This window comes from Colossoma macropomum, unplaced genomic scaffold, assembly GCF_904425465.1.
Source record: "Colossoma macropomum unplaced genomic scaffold, Colossoma_macropomum, whole genome shotgun sequence".
Lineage (NCBI taxonomy): Eukaryota > Metazoa > Chordata > Actinopteri > Characiformes > Serrasalmidae > Colossoma > Colossoma macropomum.
This window is the reverse complement of record NW_023496020.1, coordinates 348854-376470: the sequence shown is the minus strand read 5'-3', so window position 1 is coordinate 376470 and position 27617 is coordinate 348854. Positions and strand designations below refer to the sequence as shown.

Below are 27617 nucleotides of genomic sequence, written 5' to 3'. Positions count from 1 at the left end.
GAAATTTCATATACTGTGTGAATCATAAACATCACAGACATTCATGTAATTTTGGGCCGTTTTTTTGCAAAACATTCATCATGAAATTTACACACAATGTAAAGAGCAACAGGTATTTTCAAATTAGGTCAAAAACTGAAAAACGATAAAAATGGAGGTACGAGGTTTTGTTCAGACAACAGCGATATATATATATATATATATATATATATATATATATATATATATATACATTCACTACAGGAACTTTACTGATAATAGTTTATTATTATTATTATTTATTTCACTGATTCATCAGAAATGAACTACAGATGTTGTGTAAATAATATATAATGCTTATTCCAAGTGAATTCATGTGATGGATTTTCTTGAAAAAAAATCATGTGAAAACTATTAAATTCATGGGAGCAAATTACTTTTTAGTTATGAATTTTTGTAAAAACTTGGAGATACTAATTTTTGAAAATGAAAGATTCTTCATTCAGGTAAAAAATGTTCATTTTTATAATTTGATTACTGTAAAACTTTCAGCAACAACTATTTACATGAATACATGTTGCAAATTATCCTCAGGGTTTCTTAGATGTTCAGTAAAAAAAAGCAGCTGGTTAAGGTTGAGACTGTGCATAGATAGAATCATAGAAATGATGAAAAGGCCACACTTCAAAAATTCATAACTCAAAAAAGTACCTGGAGTAGACCTGTAGGACTTTGCAAAGTTACATGAATTTAAAATAAGTTTTCAAATGATTTTTTTCAAGAATATCCATGAGAGGAACTGGGAGGGCTGGGTGAGCTTGTGTGGAATGACCCAGATTTTAATGTTACAGTTCCTCTACTTTAACCTCAAAAACACATTTGCCAGCGGCTTTTTACTAATCATATTTACTTTGATGAATATATTATCACTATCCAAAGAAAAGCATCTCCAAAATAGTAACATTAGAGCAGAGAACAAAGACATTCTTTACTTTAATTTAATGTAATGTCAATTAATGTAAAGAGATTTTATTTGAACAAATCTGGAGCATTTCTGTTGGTCCGTTCATCATAAATTTTTTTGCACATTGTAAAGCACAGCTGCTGAGTTCAGATTAGCAGAAATCTGAATGTGTTAGTTTGTGATCTGCTCCACCTACTGTAAAAACAGATTTGATGTTTTCACTTAAAAACTAAGTTATACTGATTGTCTTGAAATTTAGGGTAGAATAGAACACAGATTATTATTGTTCTGTTAACGTACTATCATCAATTAATATCAATATTTTAAAGCAGGTTATTTACTTTATTAAAATGACAGAAATATTTGTGTTATATTAAATATCCAGCAAATAAAATAAAACACGGTTTAAAAACTGCTGATCAGACCTATCTGAGAACAGTGTGGCCGTGGTCTAATATTCAAACTAACTTTTGTTTGGGAGTAAACTTTCACTTGGTGTTAAACTTTTGTTTGGTGGTAAATTTTCACCTGGCGGTAAATTTTCACCTGGCGTAATTTTCCTTTGGGGTAAATTTTCACTTGGGGTAGGCTTTTGTTCAGGGTTAAAATTTTGCTTGGTGATAAATTTTCATTTGGGGTAAACTTTTGCTTGGCGGTAAACTTTTGCTTGGTGGTAAACTTTCGTTTGGGGTAAACTTTCGCTTGTGGATAAACTTTCGCTTTGTGGTTAGCTTTTGCTTGGTAGTCAGCTTTCACTTGGCAGTAAACTTTCGCTTGGTGGTTTGCTTTCGTTTGGTGGTAAACTTTCTCCCTGTAAGATTCTCTGACTTGAAAACAGAGAGACTGTAGAGGAACCCAGTTTGGTTAAAGCTGTGTGGGCGGGGCAAACCACATCAGCTTATGTAAGCTTTACCGAAGATTAGGTCCGTCTAGTTTACACTGAAAGTTTTGGTAAAATGCATCGGCCATTTATTTGTCAGTGGAAAGTTATTCACAGCATGTACCTTGTACGTGTATATGGTGGCCACCAAGAGCAAGATTAACGTAATTAGCAAGAACAAAGATTAATGATTTCCTGGGGCATTAAGTTAAAATATCAAATCGTCTGTACAGTGAATCTAATCTGTAATCAGATCATAACTGAGGTAATTCTGTGTTACAGTCTGACGCTGCCTGTAACGATGCTGTTAAAGAGGAGTTCTGTTAGAGGAATGTATCTCCGCTCTTTCTCACTCAGGAAATGGAGCGACTCAGAGATTGCTGCAGGATTAAAACCTTCCTCCACCAGCTTCTTCTTCACCTGCTTAAATGTCCCCGTCACCTCCACCGCACTCTACACAAGATAAATAAACACACATCACATTGATTTACTTACTGATAAACAAAGTAACGTGAATACATCACATCTCACATTTGTATTTTTACCAGTGCAGCATACTTACCTGTAAGTAATTTTACCTGTGCAGCATGTTTACCTGTATGTAATGTTATCTGTAGAGCGTGGTTGCTTGTATGTAATGTTACCTGTAGAGCGTGGTTGCTTGTATGTAATGTTACCTGTAGTGTGTGTTTGTAATTTTACCTGTACAGCATGTTCACCTGTATGTATGTAATGTTACCTGTAGTGTGTGTTCACCTGTTTGTAATTTTAACTGTACAGTGTGTTTATCTGTATGGAATTTTACCTGTAGAGTGTGTTTATCTGTTTGTAATTTTTACCACTGACTGTGTTTACCTGTATGTAATTTTACATGTAGAGTGTGTTTACCTGTATGTAATTTTACCTGTAGAGTGTGTTTACTTGTATGTAATTTTTACCCTAGAGTGTGTTTACCTGCATGTAATTTTACATGTAGAGCGTGTTTACATGTATGAAATTTTACCTGTAGAGCATGTTTACATGTATGAAATTTTACCTGTAGAGTGTGTTTATCTGTTTGTAATTTTTACCACTGACTGTGTTTACCTGTATGTAATTTTACATGTAGAGTGTGTTTACCTGTATGTAATTTTACCTGTAGAGTGTTTACCTGTATGTAATTTTTACCCTAGAGTGTGTTTACCTGCATGTAATTTTACATGTAGAGCGTGTTTACCTGTATGTAATTTTTACCCTAGAGTGTGTTTACCTGTATGTAATTTTTACCCTAGAGTGTGTTTACCTGTATGTAATTTTACCTGTACAGTGTGTTTACCTGTAGATCCTGTTTACCTGTAGTGTGTATTTACCTGTTTAGAATTTTACCTGTAGATTGTGTTTACCTATATGTAATTTTACCTGTAGTGTGTGTTCATCTGTTTGTAATTTTAACTGTATAGTGTGTTTAACTGATTTTTATTTTACCCGCAGAGCATGTTTATCTGTATGTAATTTTACCTGTAGGGTGTGTTTACCTGTTTGTAATTTTACCTGTATTCGTAGAAAGCGTGGTTGTGCATAACTTGGTAGGTGTTTTGTGACGTGGTCGAACATTTTTGTGCCATCAAACTCCGCCCCCTCTTTTATTGTCACTGCCGCCATCCCGACTCTTCCCTCATGACCTGCACACACACACATACGCACACACACGCACAAGCACATGCACACGCACATGCGCGCACACACACATACACATACGCCTGGTCATATGGAAATTCATACAACCACATAAATTGGTGTTTGTGTGAGATGTTTGCTCTTGTACCTGGAACCTGAACTCCATAAATGTTTCCCTCTTTAATGAAATCCACCTGAGTGATGATGTCAGAGACTTCAGTCGTGGCAACGTTTTCTCCTTTCCACCTGAACACAAAACACACCATATAAACACAGCAGATCATTAAACTGATTTAGTTTGGTAAAATAAATGACAGTGTGCCCTAATATAAAACACAGAAACACAAATTAGGTCTGTAAACTCTGGATTGTGTTTTAAATGAGTATCTCATTGTGGAATATGAGATATAATATAACTTGTTGGGAAATGTGGAGAGACTTTCGTGTGTCTGAACTCTACCTAAATGTGTCTCCGACTCGATCCTGGAAGTAGATGAAGTTGTCATGGTCGATCTTCAGCAGGTCTCCGCTGTTGAAGTAAACATCTCCCGGCTGGAAAACATCCCACAGCCTTTTCTTCTCTGTCTGCTCTGGATTCCCTGCATAGCCCGCAAACGGAGCCAGCTTCGTTATCTTTACCACCAGGAGACCAGTTTCACCTGCACAAACATTCACAGAGAAAAACACAGGTTTCACCCTCCACCCACTCCAGATGTTACACTTTTTTGTTCTGTACATTAATGGCATTTGGTAGACGCTCTTATCCAGAGCACCTTACAATGTGGTCATTTTACACAGGTAGGCAAAGCAGTGGTAGGAGTCTTGCCCAAGGACTTTTACAACATAGTCTACAGCATAGAGGGCAGAGGTGTTACCCACTACACTGTACCAACCACTACATGTACTGCAACTTTGAGAATGTAAAAGGTGCATTATAAACTGAAATCATCATTGTTGTTGTTATTATTTTTTTTTTTATTATCATTATTATTATTTGCGTGTAGGCTTGTAACAGTGGTGTCCAACCCTGGTCTAGTCTCCAGCCCACCACACATACTTCAGCTCATTAACTTCAACAACCCCGATTGGCTGTATCAGATCAAGAGGTAGCACATATAAGGTAAAGAGGCAGGTTGATTTCCAAGAGGAGGGTTGGTGACTGTTGCAATAGAAGAATCAGTTTTGCTTCCCTAAAGAATCTTTTAATTTCAACTTCTGTAAATAAGATGTCTGAGTGTGAAGAACTATTAAGGTTTAAAGAACCTCCACATGATGTAAAAGTTTTTGGAAGAAGAATTAAAATGTGTGCCAGGTGCCCAACCCCCAGGGCCTGAGGATGAGGACAGCCACGAGAGGCAGTGGGAAGGTGGGGCCCGAACCCTGCGCCTCGACGACAGCCACGAGTGATGACAGGAGGAGGACAACAGCCGCAAGAGAGGATGTAAAGAGGGAAACAGCCACAAGAGAGGGTGGGAGAAAGACTACAGATATAAGAGGTATGAGGACAACATGAGCACCTAAACTGAGAGGGAAAGAAAAAGCTTGCTGCTGCGCCTCCCCATCACTGCAGCTCAGCCACCAATATCGAATATCAGGCCTAATATTGCAGGCAGGGCTTGGGACTCAGGCACTGTCCTCACGCCTTGTTACGCACCTTGGGGGGATTCCCCCTTAGTGAGAATCGAACTCATGACCCTTATATTCGTGACTGAGAGCGCTGAGGGACAGACCACCTGGCGGCCAACAAGGGACGGGCTTGAGTGCGGGGTCAGGGTAAATATCGAAAAAAGGGGAAACAAAGAAAACAAAGAAAGTAACTGGTCACAGGTACTGGGGATCGTACCCTCAATCACCGTGATCCCAAAGTGACATGCTACGTACCGCACCACCAAAGGGACGATGGCCAGAATTACCAATGCTGGTTGGTAACTGGTAACTCCCTAAAATTGAACTTAAAACACTCCCTTATTTAATCTCACCCTTGTTTCTTCCTTAAATGCAGAGGGTGAGAGAACATTCAAGAGATTCACATACTTACGCTGGAAATCGACTAGAGGAAAAGAGATACAGAAATCACCGGCTGAGTCAGAGCATCCTGCATGTGGCAGAGAGAACTCAAGACTTAGCATCGAGTGGCATGTGGGCAGCCCTTAAGTAGGGTGCCCACAGCTGCTACCGCTCAGCCCTAATTACTCAGTTCTGGCCCCTAGCTCCTCCTAGCAGCTGGAGGTGGCCTAGCAGGCTGTCTGGACATCACATACCTCTTGCATCTCTTGTCCTCCTCCTGTTGTCACTGTCACTCCTGTCGTGGGGTTCAGGCATAAACAGGTAAAGAAACTTTACATTATGTGAAGGATGGTGACTGAAAGATGGTGGATATCAGTTCTGAAAAAGAGCCATATGTTTTCAAGAGGGAGATGTTTATCCAACTTTTAACTAATTTGAAGCAAGAGTAAAACTTATTTTTCTCCTCTCTCTCAAAGATGAAAGCTTTAAGTGCTGTTTATCTGATGGGGCAGTTTTGGCGCCTACCAGGTCTTTTTAGGAGTCCAATTTTAAAATCTGTTTTGGCTGAAAAGTAAATAAATGAACAGTCTTTTTTTGTGATGGACTTTTGTGCAGGGCTGAAAGTAAAGTAGAAAGCCCAGCTGTCTTCAATATCTGTATGTGTGTGTGGTGTGATAACTGATTAATCTTCTGACCTGTAGAGACCTCGATGCACCTGCCGTTAGCGTCTCTGACAGGTTCATCTGTCACTGTGTCATATTTAATCAAAGCGAATGGGAACAGCTTCTGAAAAACACATTTAAACCGTCACTCAGATAGATACACAGAGTACAGTTTACACACACTCATCAAATCAATCAACACCCGTTTCCATGATTACACTATTTACTTCATTTACGGGATTGATTTCCATATTACTATCATTACATTACCGAAGCTGCATTAGTTCGTCAGTTAACGGTCACTCATTCTGAACTACAGATAAATTCATTTTGCTGCTTGTTTTCTCAGCCCTGCAACCGCTGCTTAGCAACCATTGCTAACAAGCTTTTGCAGTGCAGTATGTATTCTGAATTTGAAGCTCCATCTGTTGTCAGAAGTATCTTATTTTCTACACATTTTCAGAACTAAAAACAAACTTACGAAACACCAGCTTGTGTTACAAACGTTGCTCTTTTACTACCATATACTTTTACGTATAAGCAATACTTCCCTTGCTTATATGTAAACATTGTTTTAAAATGCATTGTTCACTCCCCACACAGTCCATATATGAAAACTAAACTGCAAAAACAGTATTAAATGACTAGTTTCTGTGACATCAAGTGAACCATATGCCCACTCACTAAGTTTGCGTCCACCCATTCAGTCTACAGCAGTTTAGTCCCACCCATTCAGCCTACAGCAGTTTAGCACCACCAACCCAGCCTATAGCAGTTTAGACCCACCCATTCAGCCTACAGCAGTTTAGCACCACCCACTCAACATACAGCAGTTTAGACCCACCCATTCAGCCTACAGCAGTTTAGCCCTGCCCATTCAGTCTACAGCAGTTTAGCTGAGGTTTATGTAAATCCAGCATTCTTGTCTATGTGAATAATATACAGTTGTGCTCATAAGTTTACATACCCTGGCAGAATTTGTGATTTGTTGATATTTTTTCAGAGAATAATAATGATAATACAACAACTTTTCTTTTATTCATGGTTAGTGGTTGGGTCAAGCCATTTATTATCAAACAATTGTTTTTGCCCTTTTTGAAATCATAATGACAACAGAAACTACCCACATGACCCTGATCAAAAGTTTACATACACTGGAAGTTTTGGCATGATAACATACACACAAGTTGACACACACAGGTCTAAATGGCTACTAAAGGTAACCATCCTCACCTGTGATCTGTTTGCTTGTAAATCAGTGTGTGTATAAAGAGTCAGTAAGTTACTGGGCTCCTGACAGACCCTTGCATGTTTCATCCGGTGCTGCCACTGACGTTGTTGGATTAGGAGACATGGGGAAAGCAAAAGAATTATCAAAGGATCTGCGGGAGAAGATAGTTGAACTTTATAAAACAGGAAAAGGACATAAAAAGATATCCAAGGAATTGAGAATGCCAATCAGCAGTGTTCAAACTCTAATTAAGAAGAGGAAAATGAGGGATTCTGTTGAAACCAAGCCAAAGACAGATAGACCAAAAAAATTTTAGCTACAACTGCCAGGAAAATTGTTCGGGATGCAAAGAAAAACCCACAAATAACGTCAGCTGACATACAGGACTCTCTGAAAAAAAGTGGTGTGGCTGTTTCAAGATGCACAATAAGGAGGCACTTCAAGAAAAATGGGCTACATGGTCGAGTCGCCAGAAGAAAGCCCTTACTACGCCAATGCCACAAAGCAGCCCGCTTACAATATGCCAAACAGCACAGAGACAAGCCTCAAGATTTCTGGAACAAAGTTATTTGGAGTGATGAGACCAAAATTGAACTTTTTGGCCACAACCATAAACGCTACATTTGGAGAGGAGTCAACAAGACCTATGATGAAAAGTACACCATCCCTACTGTAAAACACGCACCTTGGATCGCTGATGTTTTGGGGATGTGTGAGCTACACAGGCACAGGGTACTTGGTCAAAATTGATGGCAGGATGAATGCAGCATTTTATCAGAAAATACTGGAGGAAAATTTGCACTCATCAGCCCGGAAGCTGCGCATGGGATGCACTTGGATGTTCCAACATGACAATGATCCAAAACACAAGACCAAGTCGACCTGTCATTGGCTACAGCAGAAAAAAGTGAAGGTTCTGGAGTGGCCATCTCAGTCTCCTGACCTCAATATCACTGAGCCACTTTGGGGAGATTTCAAACGTGCAGTTCATGCAAGACAGCCCAAGAATTTACAGGAACTGGAGGCATTTTGTCAAGAAAAATGGGCAGCTTTACCATCTGAGAAAATAAAGTGCCTCATCCACAACTACCACAAAAGACTTTAAGCTGCCATTGATGTTAAAGGAGAGAATACACGGTACTAAGGACTAGGGTATGTAAACTTTTGATCAGGGTCATGTGGGTAGTTTCTGTTGTCATTATGATTTCAAAAAGGGCAAAAACAATTGTTTGATAATAAATGGCTTGACCCAACCACTAACCATGAATAAAAGAAAAGTTGTTGTATTATCATTATTATTCTCTGAAAAAATATGGGACGGGATGACTGCACTGCTGTCAGGCTGTATCCTACCCACTTTCTCACAGCCTGCTCAAAAAGGTATTTCTGCTTACGCCACCGACCTAGCATATGCATTTCTTGTGGTTCTGATATAGTCTTCGTCAGAGGTTTTCAACCTGAAGCCTCCCCAGTGGGCCGTAGTGGTACTTCTTGGAGGGTGTTGGCTATCAGTTTTTTAACTGCAAAAATTGGTTTCAAAAGATATTTAACCAAATTGACTTTTAAATATGACAAATAATGTTGTCATTACAACATTGAACATTTCACTTACTAGTCGTATAGAACCATCATGGATAAATGAGTAAAACTGGGGTCTTTCCAAAAGAAAGATCCTGAGGCTGGGCTATCCACATACAAAGTGTCAATGATCTCAGATGGAGAAAACCCTGAATAAACCAAAACAAAGAGTTTTTTTACGTAAAGCGTTGAAACCAACAAGTTACACCTTCACTCAGAGTCAGAACAAACAATCTGATCAGGCTGTGGAGGCTTCTGTGCTCATTCGTGTGGGCCGTTTGTTGGAAAAGGTTGGTCTGTGTAATACGTAATGTGGACTGTTACTTCTGATGTATTAAACATACTTCTGAAGAAGATCCAGTGATACACTGGATGCAGGTAAATCTAAGTACAAAGCAGTTTGTTTCCAAACATGAACAAAAAGTCTTACTCTGTGCAGGAAGCTGACCCGTCCGACAGCTCCAATCTTTCCTGTGTAATTAAAGAAGCCCACGTTTCCCTCTGTAGACGCATAAAACTCCCTCACTTCAATCTTCCCAAACCTGGTAAGGAATTCTTTCCACACATCCGCTCTCAGTCCGTTCCCAATGGCCAGACGCACTCTGTGCTCTTTATCATTCTCCGTCTGCAGATAAACAAATAAACAGACAAATAAACAAGCTGTAAGAGAAGCCTATAGGAAAGCAAGACCTAGCCAGCACAACATTATTCATTTTTTATATGTATTTTCATATATAAACGTGCTATTTTATACACTAAAAATACAAAAAATGTACGTACTATTTTAAATATTTGTTTTAATATCTAATCTGACTTCACTAATTTCTTCAATATTAAATTTGATTCCATTTTTTATTTTAAGGCTTTAATGATTTATCTTTATTTTTACACTGATTATACAAACATCATGTTTTTTTTTTAATGTTATGTTCTTTTTGTCAGTGAGGAACTCCCAGAGTCTTCAGAGAAGGCCTAATGATTACTGTGAAATGAAAAAAGAACACTTTTTTTGGTAATTTTTGTTCATTTTGATTTAACAGAACTATTATCCTTATTACTCAGCAACTCATTTTTGTAAAGTTTTGGTTGGAAACAAAAGGGTTAAACTCTTGAAACGCCCAACAGTAAAAGATCCAGTCAGGATTGTTCTCTCTGTGTTATCTGAGTAGATACAGCCAAGCTGCTCTCCCATTGGTTAGGACTTCAGGAGCTGGACTGAAGGCCTTACACATTAGATTATGTACTAACATAATTAGGAAGTGACAGAAGAACGAACCAGTCATGCTTTGATTTACAATGAGTGGAAACCGAGACGTCACTCTAGTCCTTCTGGAAGTTCTAGACACATCACTGATTGTGAATATGAGCTGTAGTCTAAGTAGTGTTCCAGGTAGTTGTTAGGAATGGAAAACAGCGGTGGTAGCTCTATGTCAAAACACTTTACTGAAAGATTCACTAAAAAACTGCTACACTCTTCAAAAGATGGTTCTTCAAGGGTTCTTTAGTAAAGAGAATGGTTCTATATAGAATCATGAACCCTCAAAGAACCATTTGCATGCTTAAATGGTTCTTTGTATGGTAAACTGGCTCTTCAGATTGACAGAATGTGTTGTATATGATTCTGTATAGAACCTTTTTGAAAAGGGTTCTGTATAGCACTAGAAGGTGTTCTGCTATTGTTACAAGCTTAACATCATAACAGTGGAACAATCCTTTTTGGTGCTATATGGATCCATATACAACACTTATTCCATGAATCTGAACAGTCATTTCACCATACAAAGAACAGTGTACGCATGCAAAAGGTTCTTTGATTGTTCATGGTTCTATATAGATCTATTGTCTTTAGTAAAGAACCCTTGAAGAACCATCTTTTTTAAGAGTGTAGATACAACTTCACATATATGTTGATACCTGTTACAAGCTTCAAATAAAACATGGAAATATTTTACAAGCTTCAAATGTCTGTGCGTAATCCAGAACAGTGGTTAGCTTAGCGCTAACATACTGCCAGAACTCTACACGGACGCTAATAGAAATAAGCATCATTGTAGAGGTGTTTTGGCATTTGCATCCTGAACTAAAGTCCCAGCTCTAATAGTGGTTCACCACTGCTTTTTGTTATACACTGTTTTATTTATTTACTGTTTTAATATTTTATTTGCACACACTCTGAAGAAATTGTATTTTTATATCTGAAAGGTGTTGTATAATGTAAATACAGTTATTATTATTACTACATGGTGGGATGTAATTTTAGCACACTTAATGAGGTTGGAGAACTTTACAGTACAACTTGAATCCAAAACCTCGAAGGAAACATGAACTAGTCAAGTCCTTCCAGAATGTATTGAGGTGATCGAGTTTCGTGGTGTATGTATGTGTACTTGGTGTTTCTAAGTAAAGGCGACTCTATTCCCAGATCACGACTCATACACTCCTGCCTGACACCGTGATCACATGATGCCTTAAGACCAGAGACCACATGCTGTCCCGAGATTCAGTTTCAGCCCCAAAAGACGTCCAGGCCGCACCCCGCATGCCAAAACCCGTCCTGTACATCCCCACTGTAACCCCTCTGACCTGCACAGAGGACAGAAATCACTGCTGCTAACACCGCTACAGTCCAGAGGCAGCTAAAACTCTATTAGCGCTGTTAGCAAGAGCAGCAAACATTTAAACAGCTGCTCAGCAAAAAGATCCCCATTTTCTCACCCTTAAATAAAATGTAGTTGATCAGGAAAGACATGTTCAGTGTCTGAAGTTAGTTTTACTGCTGGAGCTACAAGGCTAATGTAGGCTCACCAATTAACATAGTGCTAATGTTTTAAGTAAAAAAAATGGATGCTTAGCGTTTATTTGGCTGCTGCATGCATATAAAAGGTTCTTAAACAGTTTTTACACTGGAATTAACATGCAGTCTCGTTAACTTTTCATTTATTTGAAATAAATGTGTATTTTTCGACAATTCATCATGACTAGAGGACTGAAAATTACATGATAGCACACAAAAATCTTTAAATTAGCCAGATTTCCCCTGGTATTTAGAGACACTAATAGTAAATCATTCACAGGCAGAAACTCCATAGTCTGCTTAAAGATGCTGAAACACTTCTTGTTCTATGGGCGCTTAATGTTGAAGTGACACAAAAAAATGCAATTCAGAGAAGACTCTTGATAATCTTTCCCAGAAGAAATTTGGAAGCTGGAATGATGTAATTGATTTTTTCCACCTTAACGTCAGAAACTTCTCAGTTCAGAAGTGGCAAAAATGCGCCATAAATCATCACAGACTCTCCTCAAACTGTGTGGAGGTGTTCAGTATCTCTAATGGTCTTGATTATGTGGTTTCTGACTCTCTATGACACACTGTTATCTATAACCATGAACTACAGTGCAATTATTTTTGGTTAAAATAAACTACTGTTCTTGCTATGCTAACACACTTTTGTCCACTGTAAACAAGTCTAATTGAGATTATTTCCATTAGCTACATTAGCCTCGATCAGTACTATCGATTACACTGGGGGATAAATTAATTTTTCATGGAACTGTAGCTTTAATGTCCTTTGCCAGCCAGCTGTGCACTGAGGTCAAACTTTCACTGAAAGAGTAACAGCTGCTCTCATTCCACAGAGTAATAGAACACTACGCACGCACACACACACACACACACACACACACACACACACACACACACACACACACAGAGACTGAGCGTTCACAGTGAAAGTGAAAGCTGGTGTTGAAAAGTAGAAAGTAATAGTGAGACAGTGTTATTCATTAGCTGTATGTAGCGACATTGTGTGATGCTTTAATAATTATGTTTATACAGACACAAGTTTGGGTAGCTAATTATGTAAGCAATGTTTAGATTAGTTTTAGTCAGCTGATCAGCTTAGTTTTTGTTAGCTGAATGGTTTTAGTTATTCTGTTTAGCTGAATAGTTTTGGTTAGGCAGTTTTAGTTAGCTGAATGGTTTGGTTAGGCAGTTTCAGTTAGCTGAATGGTTTGGTTAGGCAGTTTCAGTTAGCTGAATGGTTTGGTGAGGCAGTTTTAGTTAGCTGAATGGTTTGGTTAGGCAGTTTCAGTTAGCTGAATGGTTTGGTGAGGCAGTTTTAGTTAGATGAATGGTTTGGTTAGTTTGTTTAATTAGCCGAATGGTTCGGTTAACATGTTTAGTAGGGGTGGGAATCTCTAGGCACCTCACGATTCGATTTGATTTCGATTGAGAGGGCTGCGATCCAATTATAAAATGATTATTGATGCATCTTTCTTTTTTGTCACTTCTTCTTTGTCACTTTGTCACTGTGTGACAACTTTTAAAGCAAAGTATTTGTAATAGTCTATAATAAATTTACTTCCAATATATTTTACTAATAAATCAAACAGAAGCGATGTGGCAAGTGAACTGGAAGGCTCTCATTCACTGATCTTCTTTGGAGCACATGAGACGCATGCTGCCACTCATCTGCGATAAAATGTAAAGTTATGGTAAAATAAGATCCTGTGGCAATGCATGTCCATGCAGCAGATTACAGCTATTCTACCTGTTTCCTTCAATGATTCTATAACTTCAGTTTTGGTCTCGTTGTAGAGAGTGGGGGTTGCTGTGTCAGTAAAATATCTTCGAGACTGCTGTAGGGTGCTGTATCTCGGCTCTAAAGTGGGCAACAAAGCCCTGGTTCTCAAAGACTGAGTATGGACGCAAATCCTTGGCAATAAAAGTTGCAATAGAGTTTGTAATTCATTTCGTCCTTTCTGAGTTGGGTGGAAGCTTTGACATTGCTTGCTCGATGGTCCTCTGGTTGGCAGCAAGTACAACTGGGTGGAAAACGGGTGGAAACGCAATAGAGTTTTCCCCCTCAACTCCACAGAAGCCAAAGTGCTTCCATACGTTTCTCGTTCTCCAGTTTCTTGTTTAAATTTTCCCATTCCACCTTAAATGGTGCAGCAGTTACATTCTGGTGTCTAGGGCACCATTTAAGGTAGAACAGGAAAATTCGAAAGAGAAGCTGGAGAATGAGAAACTGACTTCAGCCTTATAAAAAGCAGAACACTGAGAGATATTTTACAAGAAACTGTTGTGGAAAAGTTTCCAGCTGGCTTAAAGCAGAGCAAAGTAAGGCTGCGTTTTTGTTTGTTTTATGCCTAAACTAAGACATTAGCATGTATTGACACACGTACAGCCAAGATGTTAAAATGGACTCAAAATGTTGTGGCTCCCAAGGTGGTTTGATTTTTATTTAAAGGACAAAATGACTCTTATTAAGATTGCACTACACTTCCGCACTTTGCAAAGCTCTGCCTTTTGCATTCCATCAACATTACGCTATCAATTAAAATTTAGAAAATTGATTTTTGACGTTTGTGAATCAATTCAGAATCGTCCACGTCCGCATCGCGATGCATCTAAGAATCAATTTTTCCCCCAACCACTAATGTTTAGTTAGCTAGATGGTTTAGTTACACAGTTTTAGTAAGCTGAATGGTTTTGGTTAGTATGTTTAATTAGCTGAATGGTTTGGTTAGACAGTTTAAGTTAATTGAATGGTTTAGTTAGACAGTTATAGCTGAATGGTTTTGGTAAGCATGTTTAGTTAGCTGAATGGTTTGGTTAGACAGTTTTAGTTAGCTAAATGGTTTTGATTTTTAGTTAGCTGAATTCTTTGGCTAGCATGTTTAGTTAGCTGAATGGTTTGGTTAGCATGTTTAGTTAGCTGAATGGTTTTGATTTTTTAGTTAGCTGAATTGTTTGATTAGCTTGTTAAGTTAGCTGAATGGTTTGGTTAGACAGTTTGGTTAAAAAGTCAGTAGAGACGTGTATGTGCTCAGAGTGCCTCTCCACACAAATACTTTCAGACTATTTCCAGTAATCCGAGACAGAGCCAGGATTTCTGAAAAGCCGCTTTAGAATCAACATCTCAAGCGAATAAGACGAATGCCTCTCAGTGATCCTCCTTTAACATGCGATCTGAGTGTAAAATGAGCGTGAGTGCCGCTCTTGGGCTGTGGAGATACACGAGTCCTCCAGTGAACTCTTTACTGTGCTTTACTGTGGTGTAGGTCAGAGGACGTTACATTTTGGAGTGACACTGAGAGCAGTGATATTTCAGGACCTCGGTGTATCTGATGGGGTTCATATGTTAGTCTAGATGTGACAGTCTTCATGGAGTGTGTGTGTGTGTGTGTGAGTAGATGTATGTTACCTTGGGTGTGTTACAGAGGTAGCGCATGATCTCTCCGATGTACTGGATCACCGTCACATTGTGCTTCCTGCAGTCCTTCCAAAACTGAGACACTGAGAACTTACGCTTTAGGATTATTTTGGAACCTCAAACACAGAAAAATATTATTAAAAAGAATTAGTCATTTTTAAAGAATGATCATAGAATATATACAGAGGAAATAGCAGTCTAATCTCTGTGAATCAATTACAAATGTGTGAAAGCAGTCCATGAATGACGTTTAGTTTTATCACATGGGCACATGCAGGATGCTGTGTGTCCTTGCAGCAGTGGTGTAGTGGTATCACGCAAGGTTCCCATTCTTGTGACCTGGGTCCGACTGCCAGCTGGCGCATGAAGCCTCTGTTTGTGGTGGTTGGTATAGTGTAATGGGTAACCTCTGCCTTCTATGCTGTAGATTGGGGTTCAAGCCCATGCTTAGGCAAGTACCCTACACTATACCAATAAGAGTCCTTGGGCAGGATTCCTAAAATTACCTTCACCTACCTGTGTAAAATGTTTAAAATTCTTATCCAGAGTGTCTGCCAAATGCCATAAATTACCCTATACTTTACACTGCACAGTAATTAGTGTGCAATGTAATATAGTCTAATGTGTAGTGTAGTGCACTGAAGTGTCAAGTTTCAAGCCTCCGAGGTGTGAATCCGAGTCGAGTCAAAAATCTGAGATATGAGTCTGAGTCAAGTCTCGGGTCTCTGAGGTGGGAGTCTGAGTTGGATTTTGTGTCTCTGAGGTAAGACTGTAAGTTAGAGATGTGAGTCTGAGTTGAGATTTGAGTCTCTGAGGTTCGAGTCCGAGTCGAGTCTCTGATGTGCAAATCCGAATTAAGTCTTGAGTCACAGAGGTCCGAGTCTAGTCTCTAAGGTGTGAGTCCAAGCTGAGTCTTGAGTGCCTAAGATGTGAGTCCGAGTTAAGTCTAGAAATCTGAGTTTCGAGTTCAAGTCAGTTCTCTGAGGTCCAAGTCGAGTCTCTGAGATACAAGCATGAGTCAAGTTTTGAGTCTCTGAGGTTCAAATCAGAGTCTCGTGAAAGAAAACATTAGAATTTTTGTTAAAAACATTTTGAAAACCCATTTACCCTTGCTGTGGAGTTTACACTCACCTGTCTCCACAGAGGCGATGAAGCCGACAAGGAAGCCGGCTGTGTGGTAAAGTGGGAGGGTCACGTAGATGACATCACTACCTGTCACGCCTATAGACGCCAACACAGCCAGAGCAGCCAAGAGACGCATCTGACTGAGCACTGCTGCTTTAGGGAGACCTACACACACACACACACACACACACACACAAGTTTGTTTTTAGATCTTGTCAAGACACAGGTTCATATACATTCTTTAAAAAGATGGGCCTTCCTTAAGGGTTCTATAGTAAAGACAAAGGTATAGAATTTTTTAAAAAGGTTCTATATAGCACCTAAAAGGGTTTTTCTACTGTAACAAGCTTGACATTGGAACAATAGCAGAACCCTTTTTTGGTGCCTTATAGAACCATACACATCACATATTCCGTCAATCTAAAGAACGACTTCACCATGCAGAGAACCATTTAAGCATGGAAATAGTTTTTTAAGTGTTCATGGTTCCATATAGAACCATTTTTTAACTAAAGAACCCTTGAAGAACCATCTTTTTAAGAGTGTATTGCTAACACCATATATGTGAATATGTACATATATATATGTAAGTATCCTTACATAATAATAATATGTCTCATATGTATATTTCGCTGCTGTTGGAACAAAACCTTGTATCTTTAAAATGAGAAAAAAAAATACTTTACTTTTAATGTAAATCAAAGTAATTTTGGGTCGTTTCTTTTGGTTCATTCATCATGAAATTTACACTTAATGTAAAGGGCATTTTCAAATTATGTCAAAAACTGAAAAATGACAAAAATAGAGATATTTTAGAGCTTAAAAAAAAATAGAGATTTAAAAAGCGCTTTATAATGTTCATATGATCCACAGAGTTACTCTGACAGACTGTAATACACTAGAGCAAGTGTAGGGGGCAATATGGCTGTTTGTTGTACAGATGGAACTGTGAGTAATGGTGATGTATGTACCGGTAGTTCCGGATGTATAAATGTAGACTGCGGGGTCGTTGAATGTGACTTTAGCTCGTAGTGTGCGAGGGATGGGCGAGTCTGGAACGTTCTCCATTTTCTCAGTCAGACTCTGCATGTGTGCAGACACACACTCCGCCGCCAACACAAACACACACACTTCATCCTCAACCAGAGGTGCAATGATCTCCTGCACTGCTCCCTGCAGCTCTGCAATGCATACATAACAACAACAACAACCCAAATATCAACAAACAACAATCATAAACATCAACTACACTGGAGAAAATAAACCGTGAAGCTGTTGTTTGGGGCAATAAAAGTTTCAAATAAACACTGACATTAGAATAAATACAAAAATACAAATAAACAATGCACTGTGATTGTTCTGTGTGTGAGTGCTCAACCATTTCCAAAGTCCAGTTACCTTCCAGTACTTACTTTATCAAATCAGTACTTCATTAGAGTCAAATGATGGAACTGAACAAATTCAAGTCATGTCTGGAGATTTACTGAAAACAACACATTCTCACTACTGACTACTGTCACCTCACAGCAAGAAGGGCTTGGATTTGATTCCCCGGCCAGGTGACCAGGGTCCTTTCTTTGTGGAGTTTGCATGTTCTCCCCGTGTCTGCGTACACATCACATACACATCCACACCTACTTACACCTAGGGGCTAAATTGCCCCTAGATGTGGATGTGTATGTTGGTCTGTCTGCCCCGCGATGGACTGGGGACCTGTCCAGGGTGTTTCCTGCCTCCTGCCCAATGACCACTAGGATAGGCTCCAGTGACCCAGAAGTATAAGTGTTTTAGAAAATGTGTGTGTACATTAACTTACAGTGAAAGGTAAGTGGGTTTTTACAGTCTCCTCTAAAGTTACTATTTTGGAGATAACTGTTTTCCTTTGGACAGCGACGATTTATTTTAATGTTATATAGCAGGGCTGCCCAAAGTTAGGCCCGCGGACCGGAGTTGGTCTGCAAGGACTTTTCAGTTGGTCTACCAAAACGTGAGACTAACAAACTGACCTGTTCTGTCTTTTTGGCCCTCGGCCCACCACTAACATTACACTTTGGACCCCATGGACAAAAGGTTCAGGCACCCTTGTTTTTTACTGTCAGAAAACACTCTTACTGTACAGATAAATAGTTTCCACAGCAAACATAAAACAACATCAAATGGTGAAGAACCATGCTGTTAGAAAGCGACTGGACTAGCTTTCCAACAACAACCAGAAAGGTACCTAACCAAAACACCACTTTTTTTCTTTTAACTTTTTTTTGGAAGCACTTTCTGTAACAAAACCCATAGTGTAATTTTACAAATTCAAATTTTTAAAAATCAACAAACCTTGAAATCACACAATTAACACAGATCTAACAGCACACATGAAGCTAATAGAGTGTAACAGGTGGTGGAACCAACTCAGAAACCACCAGGGTGAAAAATATCTTTTCACTGAGTAAAGAAAAGGCAGTGTGCCTCATACATAAGAATACCACAGGGGTGTTAAAGAATATTATTTAAATGGCAACATGCACAAACATAAGGCTAACGAATTAACCAGGTCAGTCTTTTTGCCTGTGGCCCACCACTAATGTTACACTTTGGACCCCATACACAGCTTAAGATCACTGTCTAACAGGGGAACGGTGAGTAATCATCCTGTTGGACAGCTACTGGAGCAAAAATGTGCACTGCAGCACAACATAAACAACAACAAAACAACAACCTAGTAAACACATGAAAACAATCAGCAGTCATCAAAGGTGAATCTAAATTAATAGCTCTGTGACTTACATTGACAGATCAGTTTATCATATCATTATGCTACAATTAGCATTTCAGCTAAAGTCATACTCTTTAGTGGCTTTTCATAAGAGGCTAGCAGCACCAGGCTCTGACCAGCATACAATGCTAAAACATGCATTTTGTTGGTGAAGGCTTATTTTATTAAGGTCATCCATGTCTAAGTGTTCTGCTGTTGTTTGCCGTGTGACCACAGGTCTGCTGAGTCCTGTCCACACTGGGGCTGTTGCGGATAAGAAGCAGGTCGAAGGGGACTGTGTGTAACAGGCTAATGCAGTGCATGGACAGCATGGACAGAAGATTAGCGTGTTACTACATGTCTGTATTGGATCTGCTTGTTTATTGGGAAACAACGCTGTGTGCTTTGTGGCTAAAGTTAGCAATAGCCAGAGTAGCACAGAAGCTGCTACTAACTTTTTGGCTCCATAGTTTGTGAAGTTATGGCATGTTTTTTTTCCATTATCTTTCTCAGCAGTAATGAAGCTAAAACATTGACTAGCTTCAGCTGGTTCTTCCCAAGCTCCCTTGCCTTAGCTCAGATGCTAACCATGCCACGTGGAGCTACAGCTGCCTTTGACTGAAGGTTAGTGACATGCTGATCAGTACCAGTGGCCAGATAGATAGCGCTTAGCTGGTATTTTCTCCTGTGAAGCTGTCTGCATTGGCTGTCTGATTCGCTGTGCAGTATTTGATTCAGCTTATATGCTAATCTGCCTGGAAACCCACATGTAAAAACATATATGGACATGTATTTTTATATATACACATTTCAAACACATTGCAGTCCATGCTGAAGTACATGCCAAACACTGAAATGTATTTCAGAATATATAACCAAATAGATTTGAAAATACATTTATTTTAAAATGTATGGGTAAATATTACACATAGAAATGTACCATACAAAAATAAATGTATGTAAATTTATTTTAGCAAATCCATTTAAAAATGTATGAAAATATCCAAACTCCTGCCTAATGCACTTTAATGTTTGATATCTTTTGTAATGAATTTGTATTCCAGTATCTTAATTTTAAATATGATCAAATAAACCTTTAACATGACAAAAGCAAGTGTTGTATGTATTGATACTCTGTGAAAACGCAGTCATGATTTGATATCTTGTTTATTTGAAATACATTGCGTGTGAGTGTTTTACTGCATACGTACATGGTTAATGTAAAGTACAATGCAGATCACAGAACTCAGTACCGTTGAGCTACATCTGTAACCTTTATTACAACTACACACAACTGAACACATATAATAATAAATACTAATAAATGCATTTAAAATATATTTAACAAATACATTTTTGGCCATTTTTATACACTGCAAAAATGTATCTGATAAATACATTTGGAATATTCTTTTTTTCCATATGGGAACCAGAGTTTCTGCTAGAAAAGTTAAGCTAGCCGGTCACATAGTTAAACTTCCAGTCACTGGTGTGAGCACTGCACAAAACCTACACTGTGTTATCACCCATCAGTCAAACGTATTTAAAGTTCTGCAGCCTCATAACATGAGCTTAAGTTTTACCCTAAAATCTTCCTCCTCTTCAGCTCAGTGTCGCGGCTCCTACAGCAAACCTGAGAGAACTTCAGTCCACATCTCTGCTTTACATCAATGGATAACATCTATACTGACTGTCAGATCACTGTCAACATATGTTACCATTCGTAAATGCTCAGATAAAGTATATATTAACAATGTCTCGGAGCAGATATGTTAGCTATATGAATGACTGTGTACAGGCTAGCTTTCTGTGACTGTAAGCTTACAGTGCTAGCCTAGCTTTAAATACTCACATTTAAACAGCAACATCATTTCCTTTATTATAAAGTCTGCATTTCTGACCTGCATTTTTAAAGTTGTGGAAAAATGTAGCATTGGTAAATGAAGAGGAGCTGAAGTTAAAATAACCCAAACAGGAGCTGGTTAAAGAGTTTAGGCCCCTTGAACTTGAAATTAAGATTACCACATACACCACATACACACTAGTGAGCACACACACACTAGGGGGCAGTGAGCACACTTGCCCGGAGCGGTGGGCAGCCCTATCCACAGCGCCCAGGGAGCAGTTGGGGGTTGGGTGCCTTGCTCAAGGGCACTCCAGTCATGTACTGTTGGCTCAGGGGATGGAACTGGCGACCTTCTGGTCACAGGGCTGGTTCCCTAACCTCAGCCCATGACTGCCCCCCATCCTCCATTATAATGAGACACTCTCTTCCCCAGAACAGTGGACGGGTAAAAGTTTATCTGTACTTTGGGTTCATTTTTACTGGCCATCCCTGCTGAAAAACCAAAAAAAACATTAAGTGTTTCTGTTGGTTCCTGGCAGCTTGTAATGTGTTTTGTCTGTTTTTAATGGGTTGTAAAGGATCCTAATGACAGAACAGGTGACCACTGATGTATTTAAGATGCATCTGATGGACGTCTAAAGGGATCTAAAAGTGTTCTATAGGAAACTACCTGTATCTTATGGTAACCCTTAAGCCAATTCCTATTAGAAAACAAAATTATTATCCTTCGGAAAAAAAGGCCTTTGGAACCACTAGCATTAAAATCTTTCTAACAGAAATTGGCTTAATGGTTACCATTACAGACCACTAATTTTCTGAGTCTTTTACACTACCTAAACTTTTAATGGTTTCTATGATTTTTTTTCAGCAGAATAAGTTTTACTTCTGATAGTTCTAATAGTTCTAATCTAATCACATTGATTTTTATTCAATATTTGGCACTAAATCCAGTTAAAAAGTACTAATTTTGCTCTCTTTAAAATGAAACATACAGTTGGTCAGTGTCTACAACTACTGACTATATCTATAATGTGTTCAGACAGAGTCAGTGCAGCCTTTGCCCTTTCAGTGGGCTTGGCGGGGCTTCTTCAGGCCACCTTAGCTTCAGCCTAAACCAGTTTCTTAATCCTGCTCCTGGCGACCCAGAGTGCTGCTGCTTGATCCAACACACCTGATCCAGCTCAGAGAGCGATTAAGAAGCCCTTAATGACCTGAATCAGGTGGTTTGGGGCAAGGAACCATGACCCCATTTACAGCTGGTCACTTCATGCATCTTCAGTGTCAGGATTATATCTGGATGAGACCACAATAAAATGCAACTGTAAACACAGCCAAGACGCATTTAAAACAGATACAAATCTGATCACTTAAACCACTTCAGGAGGCAGACTGAGATGCATTTGAGCCACGTTATAGCACATGTTATAACACATTCGACAACCAAAACTCCTCCCAGTACAATCAAAACTCCTCCCAGTACAACAAAAATCTTTCCAAGTAACAGGGAAACTCCTCCTAATACAAATAAAACTCCTCCCAGTATAACCACAACTCCTCCCTGTATAACTGAAACCCCTCCCAGTACAACCAAAACTCCTCCCAGTACAACCAAAACCTCACCCAGTACAAACGAAACTCCTCCCAGCAAAACCAAAACTCTTCACAGTACAAACGGAACTCCTCCGAGGACAACCAAAACTCCTCCCAGTACAACTAAAAGTTCTCCAAAAATTCCTCACAGTACAACCAAAACCTCTCCCAGTAACAGGGAGAGTCCACCCAGTACAACCCTTCCCAGTACAACCAAAACTCCTCCCATTACAATTGAAGCTCCTCCCAGTACAACCAATACCCCTCTCAGTACAACTAAAACTCCTCCCAGTATAATCACAACTCCTCCCCGTAGAACCAAAACTCCTTCCAGTAAAACTAAAACCTCTCCCAGTAACAGGGAAACTCATCCTAGAACATCCAAAACTCCTCCCCGTAGAACCAAAACTCCACCCAGCACAACCAGAACCCTTCACAGTACAAACAAAACTCCTCCAAGGACAACCCAAACTCCTCCCAGTATAACCAAAACTTCTCCCAAAATTCCTCCCAGTACAACTAAAACCTCTCCCAGAAACAGGGAGAGCCCTCCCAGTACAACCACTATCCTTCCCAGTAGAACCAAAACTCCTCCCAGTACAACCAAAACCTCTCCCAGTAACAGGGAATCTCCTCCCAATACAACCAAAACTCCTCCCAGTACAACCAAAACTCCTCCCAGTAAGATAAGATGAGATAAGATAAGATAAGATATGATAATCCTTTATTAGTCCCACAACAGGGAAATTCTCGGTGTTACAGCAGCAAATGAATAGCAAGGCACTCAAGAAAATGAAAAGTAACAAGAAGAGAAACTGACAAGCAAGAAATTAACCTTATTATTTACTTAACAAGGTTTTTACAGTGTTACTTGTTACTTTATAGACAATAAATATAATACTAAAAGTAAAAAATAAGATAAAAATATGAACTCTACCCTTAAAAAATTAAGGATATAAAGGATTATAAATAAATAAAAGCTAAAATATTTACACTGTAAGGATATTTTACCTGAATTTCACACAGAGTATTGCACATGAGGTACTGATTTATATTACACAATCGTGAACAGTATAAACATTATAAATAGAAAAGCAAAAAATCTTTACATTATAGATATATTTTAAAAATATTTTAAAAATATTAAAAATATATTTTAAAAATATTGCACATGGAGTATTGATTATATTGCACACAGGTACAACTAATAACTGTCCCAGTACAATCAAAACTCCTCCCAGTACAACCAATACCCCCCCTAATACAACGGATTACCCCTGAATGGATAAACAGTTTGTAATTAGTTGCTCCATAATGAGCTGATTTGCATATTCCATCTCACACAACAAGATTTCCAGGTGTGAACAGGGTGGGTGAAACTGTGCAGTTCTGATCTCAGCAATATTTCTTCCTTTCTTCCAGTTTCCAGGCTGATAGGATTGTGTGAAAGAGCTCACTGGGTGCAGGCTAAGCAGCTGGCGTTGGAGTTTAATAATAGACTCACTTTCATGTGATGTCATTTTAGATGGTTTTAGCTTACTTTATTAATTAACGCATAATTTGAATTTTGCCTCTTTTATGACCTCGTAAACCATTTTGCCCAGTTACACTCGGAGGACAAATGTAAACAAGATAAAATATATCAGGTGTGGAGCATTTTTGTGTATTGCAGAGTACAACCAAAACTCCTCCCAGTACAATGAAAAACTCCTCCCAGTACAACGAAAAACTTCTCCCAGTAGAAGCAAAACTCCTCTCAGTACAACCAAAACTTCTTCCAGTACAACCAAAACTGCTCCCAGTACAACCAAAACCCTCCCAGTACAACCAAAACCTCTTAGGTTTGGAGCAGTTCGGTTTACCACAGGGAGCAACAAGGGCAATAAACCTTGTTCATTTTACCCATAGAGAAAATCAGCATTTTCTTATATGGACATACCGCCGCCTATTGCTAAATTAAGCCCCGCCCACTACTTTATTAATTATGCACTGCACCCTGATCAGGTGTGGCGACTCACCTGCGCTCGTGATCAGCACCTTGGCGCCGCTGCACCTGAAACAATGCAGCAGAGACCCGGACCGGATGTTGTCATTGAGCAGCGCGGCCGCGCACCCCAGCTTGGCCAGAGCGAGCCACGCGAACAGGAAGTCCGGCTCGTTCCGCAGGAAAAGCGCCGCCGCGTCTCCCGCGCGCAGGGACGAGTGCGCTTGTAGCGCATGCGCAATGCGGTTACTGCGCCTGTCGGCGGCGCTGTAGGTGAACGTTTCTCCCTCAAACATGAGGAAGGTTCTACCGGGCTGGCGCGCGACCTGCTCCTCAAACCGATCCACGGCCAGGAATGGTGGGCGGAGCCTTTTGCGCCAGAGAAAACGGACCAACACGAGCAGAAGGTCCTTCAGATAAAACACCTCCGTCCAGAAGTGAGGAAAACAGACTCTGAGCAGCAGCGCGAGCGCCGCCAGCCCGGACAGCACCGCGCACACCTGCGCGAGCATGTTTACAGCAGCTCGGGGCAGATTCCCGCGAGCTCGGAGAGTTAGCAGCGCTGAACTAAAGAGTTTTCCCTCCGCGCGAGCGCGCACAATTACACAAGCTCGTGAGTAAAGGCGGAGCTGAGCTGCGCGTTCAAGTCTCCAACCCGCTCTGAACTGTTTGCGCAATAAACACAGTTTCCCCAAAATCCGCCCTGACCCAAACACACACACACGTAACACTTCTTACTCAACTCATCAGACACTGAAGCTCTTCTGCTCTTCTAACAGTCAGGAGTCAAAAACTTATTTTATTCCATCAACATTTTAAGATTTCTGCTAATAAATGACGTGTAAAGTTATAATTGTAGCTGCTGGAACTCTGAAATTGCCTTTAATAAAGTGTTTCTCTCTCTATCAGTCTACCTGTCTATCTATCTGTCTGTCTGTTTGTCTATGCATGTACACTATATGGACAAAAGTACTGGGACATCTACAGGAGCTTTTATGAATCCCATTTTAAATCCATAGGCATTAATATAGAGTTGGTCCCCCTTTGCAGCTGTAACTGCTTCCACTCTTCTGGGAAGTTTTCTACAAGATTTTGAAGTGTGTATGTGGTCTTGTTTGCCCATTCATTCAGAAGAGCATTTGTGAGGTCAGACACTGATGTTCGACGAGAGGGCCTGGCTCACAATCTCTGTTCTAGAGCATCCCAAAGGTGTTTGATGGGGTTGAGGTCAGGGCTCTGTGAGGGTCAGTCAAGTTTTTCCACATCAAACTCACCCAGCCAGACCTTTATGGAGCTGCTTTGTGCCCTGGGGCTCAGTTATGCTGGAACAGAAAAGGTTCTTCCCCAAACTGTTCCCACAAAATTGGAAGGGAAAATTGTCCAAAATGTCTTGGTCTGCTGCAGCATTAAGATTTCTCTTCACTGGAACTAAGGGGTCTAGGCCAACCCCTGAAAAACAACCCCATAGCATCATCCCTCCTCCACCAAACTTTACAGCTGGCACATAGCAGTCAGGCAGGTAACGTTCTCCTGGCATTCGCCAAACCCAGACTCTTCCAACAGACTGGCAGATAGAGACGCGTGATTTGTTACTCCACAGAATGCATTTGCACTGCAAGTCCAGTGGCGGTGTGCTTTATACCACTTCATCCAACACTTGGTATTGTGCATTCTGATCCTAGGCTTGTGTGTAGCTGCTCGACCATGGAAACCCATTTTGTGAAGCTAATAACGCACAGTTCTTTTGCTGATGTTACTTCCAGAGGCAGTTTGGAACTCTTTAGTGAGTGATTTAACAGAGGATAGGCACTGTGTGCTTCAGCACTCAGCGGCCCTGCTCTGTGAGTTTATGTGGTCTACCACTTCATGGCTAAGCTATTGTTGCTCCTAGATGCTTCCATTTCACAATAATAGCACTTACAGTTGACAGGGGCAGATCTAGCAGGGCAGAAATTTCACAAACTGACTTCTGGCAGAGATGGCATCCTATGACAGCGCCATGTTTAAAGTCACTGAGCTCATCAGTACGACCCATTCTACAGCCAGTGTTTGTCTGTGGAGACTACAAGGCTATGTGCTTAATTGTATACATCTGTTTAGCAATGTGTGTGGCTGAAACACCTGAACTCAATAATTAGGAGGGATGTCCAAATAATTTTGTCTATATAGTGTACATATCTATCTATCTATCTATCTATCTATCTATCTATATCTATCTATCTATCTATTTATCTGTCTGTCTATCAGTCTGTCTATCTGTCTGTCTACGATAAAACATTATCAGGCTGCTATTGGGACTCTGCTCTGTGTCTCTGCACAGACTTTCTTTCTTTGCTCCTCAGCCTGTGTGTGTTTAAGCGGCCCAAAGTAGCCGACAGTTTTAGGCTCGGCAGATTTTTATAAAAGTACAAACTCAGCTCTAAAACAAGCATACACAAGTCTACACTACACTCCAATTACTGTAAAGTTCAGGACATTATATTATTATTATCATTAACAGCTGCAATCCTGTAATCAGGGGGTGCTGCAGGCCCCTCAGCCCTCCCCACTTCCTGTATCCCTGGAAGGAGTGTTCAGTGCTGCGTTATTCCCGCGCTACTGTTGCTGGAGCCAGATCGAGTTACAGGCTGGAGGAGCTGGGGGAGGGGGTGCTGATGGTATTTCGGGGTCTCAGGGTGGGGTTCAGTCGCAAAGAGTAGCAGGAACTTACTCCACCTTATCCAACCAGAGAACACAGAATTATACCCTCAACTCTTAAACACACACCTCAGACTGCAACTGACCTTTGACCTCATTAACCCCCGAAATCAATTTAAATATCAAAATATGACAACACATATCAGTGTTATTGTCAGTAAGAGTTCTGGATGGTTCTCCTCTCTGATGGCGGTTTGTAGATCAGTCAGTGTTTGTTGTTGGTGCTGTGTGTAAGAAGAGCTGGAGGCAATAAAGGGTTAATGGGCAGCATGTCTAGAGCCCCACAGTCCTGCACTCTCCTCTGATCACTTACACATGTGCACTTTAACATCACACACTACTGACACGTTTAATGTAAACGTGCATAAAGTAATGCAAAAACAACTCATCTCATCGTCTGTTTGACAGTACAGATCTTACAGTATTTACAGTATAACTGGATGTAATGTAAGAA

At 40.0% G+C, this 27617-nt stretch overlaps 1 protein-coding gene across 1 annotated transcript; it reads right to left on the bottom strand.

The window, feature by feature from the left end:
* Nucleotides 1–294: 294 nt before the first annotated feature.
* On the bottom strand, nt 295–25116 carry zgc:158482 (uncharacterized protein LOC100009650 homolog). The gene is made up of 10 exons (XM_036564552.1): nt 24501–25116; nt 17272–17481; nt 16307–16465; nt 15167–15291; nt 9388–9582; nt 6182–6272; nt 3940–4138; nt 3628–3725; nt 3354–3484; nt 295–2276 (listed from the first exon to the last, which is right to left on the bottom strand). The coding sequence occupies exons 1-10, from the start codon at nt 24976–24978 to the stop codon at nt 2100–2102; spliced, it is 1863 nt and encodes a 620-aa protein (XP_036420445.1). The 5' UTR covers nt 24979–25116; the 3' UTR covers nt 295–2099.
* Nucleotides 25117–27617: the final 2501 nt, after the last annotated feature.